At 41.4% G+C, this 10,148-nt stretch overlaps 2 protein-coding genes across 2 annotated transcripts in view; both read right to left on the minus strand.

Annotated features, from left to right (window-relative positions):
- HSD17B10 (hydroxysteroid 17-beta dehydrogenase 10) overlaps positions 1–936 on the minus strand; it is a 6,070-nt gene extending 5,134 nt beyond the window's left edge. The window contains exon 1 of the mRNA XM_015812235.1: positions 853–936. Coding sequence (XP_015667721.1) covers positions 853–879 — 27 coding nt within the window. The 5' untranslated portion in view covers positions 880–936. The remainder of the gene's footprint in view (positions 1–852) is intronic.
- A 3,351-nt stretch (positions 937–4,287) lies between these two features.
- LOC107284192 (putative testis-specific Y-encoded-like protein 3) lies at positions 4,288–9,811 on the minus strand. Its single transcript, XM_029283392.1, has 8 exons — positions 9,470–9,811; positions 9,020–9,385; positions 8,578–8,655; positions 8,114–8,225; positions 7,875–8,020; positions 7,640–7,719; positions 7,265–7,380; positions 4,288–5,386 (listed from the first exon to the last, which is right to left on the minus strand). The coding sequence occupies exons 1-8, from the start codon at positions 9,809–9,811 to the stop codon at positions 5,277–5,279; spliced, it is 1,350 nt and encodes a 449-aa protein (XP_029139225.1). The 3' UTR covers positions 4,288–5,276.
- Between the last annotated feature and the right edge of the window lie 337 nt (positions 9,812–10,148).

Below are 10,148 nucleotides of genomic sequence, written 5' to 3' on the forward strand. Positions count from 1 at the left end.
TCCATTTCTTTTTTATCCAAATTTTCCATAATACCCAACAAAAATAGCTGAGGCTTAAACTTTATCTTTTTCTTAAAGACATTTTGAATGTTCCACCAAATCTTTATCCAAAATGCTTTAACCACCCTACAAGTCCACCACACATGAAAGTAAGTTGCATCTAAATTTCCACATCTCCAACACTTAGGTTGTAAATTAGGATACATACGAGACAATTTTTGAGGATCCAAATGCCACCTATAAAACATTTTGTAAAAGTTTTCTCTTAAATTCTGTGCTTGAGTAAATTTTACATTCCTAGTCCAAATTGTCTCCCATGTCTCCAGTAAGATCGGCTCTTCTATATTTTGAGCCCATTTTATCATACAATCCTTCACCAATTCTGTTTCCGAGTCCAATTCAACCAATACACCATACATTCTTTTTATATGAGCTTGAGATTGATCTCTAATCTGTTTGATCAAATTCACATCCTGTACTATAATACCAACTTTTTGATCCAAACTCCACCTCATAGACAATTGACTATAGTAAAACCATGCCACATTTGCTTTGACTGTACTGCACTGAATACTCTACAACATTATTTCTTACGATAATTACATAGAAAACTCCGAATTCTAAAATGGAATGCGTTATTCAGATCCACCTTTTTGCTCCCTCCCGTCCCCACGGGAAATTAATCCCTCTGGTCCCTTTCCCTACTCGATATCGGTGGGGGTGGGATCTCCCCCAATTTCTACCGCGAACAGAATGAGATCTTCCTTGGTATTAGCATGGATTTCTCTCTCCCCCGCCTCTCCATGCCCAAGTCCAGTGGCGGCGCCCCACATGGTATTGCCTATTTATTACCTGCACGCTCCTCAAAACCGCCGCCATGCTGCTCTGCAAAAGAACTGCTCTGCAAAAGATCAGCTCTCAAACTCTGCCTCCTAGAGAGGCGGAGGAGAAGGCGGAAGTAGCGAAAAGAGTAGGTTGGTTATCAACCAATGATAAGAGGCGTACGAAAGTCCTCCCTGATCTTGTTTGGTTTTATCCAGAACTGTTTATGCCAGGTCAGATCTCGATGAAGAACCTCTTAATTTGGTAAAAGAGCTGATTTTATCCTGGTTCAGGACGTTAGAGCGCAGCATAGGACGCTGTTCTTTTGCTCAGTCGCTCTCTCAGGGTGTGTAAAATTACAGACATTAAGAACTCTGAAAGAAACAGGTAGGTAGTTATGATGATGATTGAAGTGGACCTATTCTGACACTGGAAAACTATGCAAATTGGGAGCAGTTAGGTATTTGGGAAACTACAAAGCTAGACTAAAAAGTAAAAAATACCCTTTAAAAAGGTAGTGGCGATCTACTTGTATATTGGTGCCAAAAAAACCACATAGATGTGCCCAAAAAAGTAACCAGGAGTGGAGCTTACATACAAGTCACTCCCCATGAACCCAAGATTATGGCTGTGTAAATATTTCCATGTAATTGAATTATTTTTCTCAACAATATTAATGCCTAATAAGCTTATGGCTAAAGTTAACATAGTGGAAGCCATGACTTTTTTTTAATATATTTTAGGTGGTCCTATTACTTGTCATATGAACATGCATTTGTAACCCTATTTTACATTACATATCAGGGAGTGAAGATTACCTATAAATGTCAAACATGCTCTTAATAGCAAATTCAGATTTGTGCAGTATGTTCTCCGTTCTGATATCTTCCAGCTATGTACGAAACATGAAATTTTGGAATTATGGAAATTCAGGAGTTGGGAAGGATGGTATTAAACTTTTAAGAAAAATGTATGAGGGGGTCCTTGGTGCTCTCTGAGCTTGCTTGTTTTCTTGCAGACATTGGAGCTCTCTGAGCTTGTTTTCTTGCAGGCATTTCATTACCCTAACTAGGTAACATCATCAGTGCTAGAAAAATGTATATAAAACTTTATAAAAATGTATATTGAGATATTTAATGTACTGTAATATTTTTTCAGTTTTGCTTCATGACTCCTTGTAAAATTACCGTAGGTATTTGATAGCAATATTCACTCTTTAATTTGCTCAGTTGGAAAGAGGGCAATAGAGAATGACTAAGGTTGGTTCTAGAAATTACTAGGTTTAGTGTTAAGATAAACAACTTGGTTATCAATTTTACAATGATATTGTAAAGTTACCACATCGAAAGAAAAAAAATCCATGGTCAAAATTGCTTATAGGATTAGTTATGTTAATGGCTATGAAAGAACATAAAAAGGACAGAAAACTCTGGAAAATCAATATTTGCTCCCAAATGTTACTTATATGTAACTTATAAAGGAGACCGTAAATAAAATCATTAGTTAAGTCTACAAATTTCAGTCTGGATCATAACAGAAGTATCCAATCCAGAAGAATAATGCACTGCATCACTTACTGGCAACGCAGAAAAGTTTTTCTTTCCAAATTGCTTTTAGTTGTTGTTCGTGTGGACTGAGTGTTTTGTTCCATTTTATTCTATCTCATCAAACTCTCTAGTTTAAGCAGAAGTAGAAACAGGCATATCTTATCAGTCATCGTGTCACTGGTAAAATGTATAACTATAATCCAAATCATTCATGAAGTAGTATGGTAGCTGCAGCTTTCATTTACAATGAGTTTGTTCTATGCAACAGATTTCAGAAAATATAGATGTATTAATGACAGCTGCTATATTTGAATTGGTAAGCTGTAATATCTATCATTGATATAGAAGAATAGATTTTTCTAGTCAAGTATGCATAAAGTTAAAATGAAATAAACAATTATAGAGAACAGGATGTGCCAATAATAAATGCACTTAATTATTAACACTAGTTTCGTGGCTAGTGAATAATTTATTATTGTTGTTGTTAACTAGCCATGAAGCTCCAACACACATACTTAAAAACAAAACTCTGCAGTCATGCGTTGTATTAACACAAATTATAAAAGACAACCTTTCAAATGGTAAATGTATCGAGCTGTGGAAATGAGTAAATTTATTATTTTGCCTTGTAACCAATTTCTGAATTTTCAAGCAGTCAGATGTATTTTTCAGGATGTATTACATATCCTCAGTTGCTCCACTTTAATTCCTAGGGAGGAAAAATCCAATGGAATTGTCTTTCCACGGTGAATCATTTCAGAACACAGAAAAAAGATTGCATGTTTATATGCTTCCCAATACCAACCTTCTCATATACAGTACTTGAAATACTAGCATCTCTATGAGAAGTTGAAGTTACAATAGTTCATCCTAATGACCTTATCTCCACACATCAAAAAAACATGCAAGCATATTTATTCTGATGCTCAAGAATTACTGTATTATCCTCCCACTTAAAGATGCTAAATGCAGTTTACTCCATAAAAAGACCACATCAAACCATTTCTAACAAAGTTATCAGATCCAGGCTTTTTACATAAGGAATGCATTTCTTAATATTTCTTTTTAAAAAGTACTATTCTACTTTACTATTTAAAAATTACTGTTCTAAGTTACTGTTTTTTACCACCAAGATTCCTGGTGTTCTGCAATTATAAGAGTTTACAATATGTTTAGATTTTTGAGTTCTTTAGTATTGAACGTATTATGTATCAGCATGAAGTACCAACAACTCAGAGGAAAAAATTCTATACAGGTAGACCATGCTTAACAACTGCCCTGTTTAGCAACTGTACAAACTTACAACAGGGCTGAAAAAGTAACTTTATGACCAATCATTTATAACTGTTGCACTGTTCCTGCAGTCATGTGATCAAAATTTGGGTGTTCCACAATTTGGGGGGGTATTTACAATTGTCACAGTGTCCCACTGTCTTGTGATTGCCATTTCTGTGCTTTGCAACTAGCTTATAACAAGTAGAGTCAATGGGGAAACCAACAGTAAAATTGCAAGTTGCTGTGATGCAGCTACTCTTAAAACCTGCATTGATTTGCTTAAACTGAATGGGAAGTGACATTGTAAGACCCTCATAGATATGTTTCACTTAGCAATGATGTTGCTTAGCATCCAAGTTACTGATCCCAATTGTGATAGCTAAGTGAGACTACCTGTAATGCAAAATATATTCACTTTTTTTCTTTTATAATTCATATTCTTCCTTCACTATTTACTCCATGCCAGTTCCCCTGAACAGAAACAAAACTCCCATTTTAGAGTAAAGCATATACAGTATAACTTGTCTGTATACCCTCACTTACATAGGCATTATGAGCACAGAATATGAGGCTTTAGATGTCCAAAATAAAAGAGTCACACACCAAATTGGAAAGCGCTTGGTACGTTAAGTGCTTTTTTTTATAGTAAAAAAAAGTACAAAGTCCTGATACGAAATATACAAAAAAATCAGCCAAGGAAAATGGTTGCCTTTCTACAAATATCAGTAGCATTGCATAGAACAGCCTCTGTGGGGTATAGGGAATGGGCAAATCCAACTGGGTATGATGCTTTAGGAACATTGCTAGGAAATTGTCTGCAATTATACATTAAGTACATTGGAGAATAAAATCACATATACACGCTGTTGCTAGAAACATCTTGCCATTGCTTTCATGAACTGGAGCACTGGAGAAAATATCAAACACAAGAATAAGCCATCATCACAGCCCTTCTCCTTGCATTAACAACTCCAAGGAAAATACTGTGCATCCAGACAGCTATTATTGCTTCAGCTAAGCCAATGGGTGCAAGGTTGCCAATTTAGATCAACGGGAGCTATTACAAACTAGGTTAGATGGCAGAGCCCTGCATTGGCGATGGATGAGTCCCAATAGGTTAGGCCCTACCCTCAATGTGGAAAAAGCAAGGCTGGGATTATGTTTTGATGGCATGAGGCACTGGTCGGCCGCTAGCAGGCATACTTAAGCTAAAATATATACAGGGGGAGTAGAATCCTTATAAGCAGAAGTTCAAGGAAGGTGCGAAAAGCCAGCAGCTTAATAATGCTGAATGGAAAAAGGAAACCCTGAGCTGTTTTAAAAAGGCCTCTGGGCAAACAAGACCCTGAGTAGCCACCAGGGGACAGGGCAAATAAGCATACAGCCCCCACACAGGCAGGTAGGAGATGCTAAGCATCAAACAATTAAGGGGGTGCTTGCACATAGTGCCCCCAGAAGGGCAGAGAGAGAAATGCAGTCAATACAATAAATAAAGATACAAAATAATCTAAGTGACCGCTGCTGATACACCCCATCTTTTGCCATGTCCAAGTGCAATTGGTCAGCATCAAAGTGCCACTGAGGTCCCTATAGGAAAGTCCAACCAGATACACTGTTCTTTTATAAGCTAATCTAGCCATCTTCTTCCACCTCGGAATCCTTCCCATCTGGCTCCTCTCGGGAGGACTTGGATCCAGCAATATCATCTTCTTGGCCACTTAATACCTCTTCCACCACTTCACCTGTGTTAATAAATAAGATATGTCAAAATTTGAAACAGATGATGAAAAATACTCCCTTTTTGCCCATGTTTCCAATATTTAATTGACCGAATCCCAAGACTTGCCCTACAAAATGTAACACTGCAACATCAAAAGTTCCTCAAAGAACTGGATTATCTGGAGGATCTGAGATTGGAGAAATACAACCTCCTGATCCTCTCCTTGATTTCTCAGTGGCTTTTCATACCATCAATCATGGTATCCTTCCGGGCTGGCTCTGAGAAATTTTTTGGGGGGAGGGATGTCAGGTGAAGAGACATTGTTCTTCAGTGGTGTTCCTCTTTCCTAGTAAGGTTGATTCCAGTCAATGGAGTGGGAGAAAGAAAGATCTGCTTGGAACTCTCTCCTGTGAAACACATTAGAATCTTTCTTCTCTCCACTTTCCTTTAATCTACATGAAACTGCTGGGAGAGGTCATTTACTGAAAGGAGATTAGGTATCTATGTTGATATCTAGTTATATACAGATATCATCAAACAGATGATGCCATAGAAGTGTTGACTTGGTGGTTAGAATTTTTCAGAGAAGGAATAAATATCTGACTTTTTCATAGATGGAACAGCTTTGAGTCTGTAAGCCAATGACCTTAGGACATCATCATCTTTGGCTCTGAATTAAGACTATGCGTTCCTGCTCAGAGGTGGGAGGTAAATTGGCAGTCCTACTGATCTCAAAGCTTTTGCTCAAGTAGCTGGTGACAACTATGAAAGGAAGGGCTATTGCCCAATTAGGGCAAATTAGGAAATCTCTGCTCATAGTCACCCACTGCCCCAGTCACCTTTACTTTGGATTACTGTAATTCACGCTACATGAGGCTGCTTTGAAAAACATTCAAAAGCTACCGCTGCTGCAAAATGCAGCAATCTAGGCAAGTATTATACGTCAATGACTACACTGCTTCAGGACCTGCATTGGCTGCCAGTTAGCTTCTGGAGGGATTCAAGGTGCTGACTGTCACCTTTAACATCTTCCATCATTCTCCATGTCTATTTGAGATTGCTATCTGATGAAATCTAACCAATGGGCGTTTTCAGTCGTTGTCCCCACAATTTAAAACTCCTTGCCTATAGAGATCTGCGCTACACTTTCCTTTTGGATTTCAGAAAAATTGTTAAGACCTGGCTTTCCCAGAAGGAAGGCATGCTTTGAAAACAGTATAAGAATGCATTTATGGACATATGATTTTGTATGGTTTTTTTATTTCTTATGTGTTGAAATTTTTCTTATTTTTCTATGAATGTTTTGTTTTTATTGAGAAGTTCCTTTCATGATGTCCCTGACTGTTAGCTGCTCTGAGCCTTTAGGAATGAACAGCATACATATCACCAAGTACAAATACCAACTGACAATCATTTGCTTAGTGATCGTCTGAAGTTACAATGGCACGGAAAACAGCAACTTATGACTGTTTTTCAGTTACGACCGTTGCAGCGCCCCCCTGGTCACATGATCAAAATCTGCCCGCTTGGCAACTGGCATGTATTTCTGACGGTTTGCAGTATCCTGGGGTCATTGATCATCTTTTGCAACCTTCTGACAAGCAAAGCCAATGGGGAAACCAGATTTACTTAACAACCGTGTTACTAACAACTGCAGTGATTCACTTAACAACTCTGGCAAGAAAGGGCATAAAACGGGGCAAAACTCAGTTATCAACTGTCTTGCTTAGCAATGGAAATCTGGGCTCAATTGTGATTATATGCCAAGGACTACCTGTATCAGCATGTATTTATTTACCTATTTAATAGCTGCCCATCTTGTATCAAACACTGGATGACTCACAATTATCTGAAGGGTATATCATTTTACGAGGAGCAGTTGTATTCCACCATTACTTACCTCGCTCAGTCTCTTCTTCATCTATGATCTCATGGACATCTGCCACCCCATCTTCCTCCTCATCTTCGCCATCATCATCCACAATCACAACAAAGTCATCACCATTCTCTGTCTCACTAAACACAAGGGAAGGAGGGAGTGTATCACCATTTATCTATCATCTTCTGCGGACCTCCCAGCTGTATACCACGAAGCCCTGTCTTCATGAAGTCCACTTCTCCTACGTCTCTTTAGTTCTCTCCTCCTACGTCCTGCTGCCACAAACCTAGACAAAAATCTATATCCACACACAATGGCAGGCTTAGATTCTTGCCAAAAATATCACTATACCATAATCTCCATATCAAGGAATCAAGAAACTGCTTGAATTCTTACCTGTCTTCTTCACCATTTTCACCACCTTCCCCCATCAGGTAGTACTGAAGTGGATTGGGCCACAGGTCTTCTTTAATGATCTAAAGAAAACAGAAGAGTGTGACAGGTAAAAGGGCATAAGGATGCAACAAGCATTTTAGAAGTGTGGCCCACCAGTTCTGACAATGGTGGGTGCTGATGCTTGAGCAACATTTGGGGAGCAAGTTCTCATCAATGGTATGCAGTATAGTCTCACCTCGGCAATGCGATCTCCTGCAGGAAAGCTATGGTCACAGAACCAACTGAAGAAGCTGCGGCCCATTTCGAAGTTCTTCTGGCCATGAGCTAGTGGGTCCTGGCCACGCCACCAGCGAATTGGTGTAGAATGAGAAACTAATCTCCCTAGGAAAGGATAGGAGAAAACCATACAGCTGTAAACATGTGCATGTCGAATCTGACCTTTGATCCCTCAAAACACTGTCCCCTTATGCATACCAGAGGAACCACACTGGAATTCCTTCACAATGACCTCATTCTGGAAATAGGGATTGCTGCTGAAGTAGAACTTGATCTTGCAGCCCGACTTTGCATGGGTGAAATCCACAACCTATGTATCAAAGAATGCCATAATCAAAACACTAGCAAGGTACTGTCAAGAGGAGTGTTACAGAATAGATCACTTTGAACTCCGAAGATGCCAGCCATAGTTTCTGGAAAAATGTCAGGATGCAAATAATTACTGTACAGCTTATTAGCCTGAGAGTTCATCACCACTGGATTAATACTAGCTGGGAAAGCCTGCACCAACAAGAGTAGCAAGATAGAGTTTATTACCACCCTTGACCTACTATAGGGACTTTCAAGTGGAAAGAATTCAGAAATTTCAACAGCAGTTTAATTGCTTTCACCAATAAATTCAATTTCAAGTTAGTTTCTAAGCATAACTTTGTTAAAATCACCTGCAGATTGGTCATATAACTCAAAATGTCCTCATCCCGGTCATTGATCATGGCTGAAAGCTGAGGATGGTTGAGAAACTGCAAAGTTAATGTCAAGGAGAAAAAAAAAACCTCACAGTATTCAAAACTTTTCAAAAAGTTATAATGCAAACAAGAGATTCTAAACCTATATGCAACACTGCCACGTATACGTTCTGCCATTGAAAGAACCCAAACTCCACCCGTTTACTTTCCCCAGTGTTTCCTTGAGTATAGCCCCTAATGAAATATTTTACAAAGGAAGGATGTGGTATTAGTCCATTGATATATGGATTAATGACCAACTCAGCATAACAGAGCTTCAAAATGTTCTTTCAAGTTCTTTGCAATACTGGACAGTGTTGTATTTCCCTCTCATTTCTAGCAACCCTTTCCCAACCAGCTAGCAGCCGTGACAGGATACAGCAGTGACCCAGAAACCGGGGATGTTTTGGATGATGACGTTACGCCGCTCCAGATGTGGGCGCCGCATGTGACTGAACTTTGCTTTGAGCTGGGCAAAGGCACGGTTGGCCTGCTGATTTACAGCTTCCAGTTCCAGCTGCACAGCCTCCAGGGCTTCCAAGTACTGCTCAGTTTTGCGAGTGGGTTGCTGTTTGCCCCCTTCTTCCTCTTCCTCCTCCTCCTCGTCGTCGTCGTCGTCCTCCTCCTCCTCTTCCTCCCCCACCGAGATGACGGAGCACTCATCCTCTGCTGCTTCAGCTGCTACCTCGGCAGCCCTGCGCCTCTCCTTGGCGTCCTTCCTCTTTCTCTTGGTCTCCCGGCCGTCCTCATAGTCATCGCTCACAGTGGCGGCGGCGGCGGCGGCGGGGGCAGCTTCCGCGTTCCTCCGCTTCAGCCTGGCAGTCTCCACGCCCCCCGCTGCGGTTCCTTGTTCCTCGTCGGAGGACGCCTCCCGGTCGCCCCCTGCGCGGCCGTACCGAGTCCCCAACGCCTGCCCCGAAGCGCTTCGCTCCCCGACCGCTGGGGCGGTTTCGCGCACCCCCTGCTGGCCGGCCGTTTCCAGGCTACTCGGTTTTGCTGCGGAGCTCGCGGGCGCCTCCTGCTGGTTGAGGACCTCAAAGCTCCCGCCGCCCCAAGCCGTCATTTCGGCCAGAGCTTGGGCTGCCTCAGTCTCCTTCTGCAGTTGACAAGCCGGGTCTAAGCGCCGCTGCTTAGGGGACGGGGGCCCCCAGTCCTCGCCGCCCTCGCTCATGGTAATTCAACTCCGATCCCAACGACCGATCAAAATCCGAAAGGGGCGGGCAAAAAGCCGCGAGTCTGCCCAACCGTCGGTGGCACGACAGGAGGAGAAGGAGGGTGGGGGAAGGGCGCAAGGGAAACGGCCTCTTCCAACTGCCTAAGCGCGAGAATCCTGCGCAGCTTCTCCTGATTGGCCGGCGGCGATCGAGGTCGGGCCACTGGGAGAGAAGCTGCCTCGCTCATTTGGCTGATCCCAACGCGGATTGGCTGGCTCCGGGAAGCAATCGAAGAAAAGATCCCGCCTTCTTTTAACCCCACGTGGGAGGAGTAAGGTTTGATAGGCCCAAGGT

Source organism: Protobothrops mucrosquamatus, unplaced genomic scaffold (assembly GCF_001527695.2).
Source record: "Protobothrops mucrosquamatus isolate PMUCROS unplaced genomic scaffold, P.Mucros_1.0 scaffold76, whole genome shotgun sequence".
NCBI lineage: Eukaryota > Metazoa > Chordata > Lepidosauria > Squamata > Viperidae > Protobothrops > Protobothrops mucrosquamatus.

Coding starts and splice junctions, on each gene's coding strand:
- LOC107284192 (XM_029283392.1), bottom strand. CDS start 9,811: ATGAGCGAGGGCGGCGAGGACTGGGGGCCCCCGTCCCCTAAGCAGCGG. Junction 9,386..9,469: donor AAGGAACCGCAGCGGGGGGC/GTGGAGACTGCC, acceptor GATGACTATGAG/GACGGCCGGGAGACCAAGAG. Junction 8,021..8,113: donor ATTCCAGTGTGGTTCCTCTG/GTATGCATAAGG, acceptor ATCCTTTCCTAG/GGAGATTAGTTTCTCATTCT.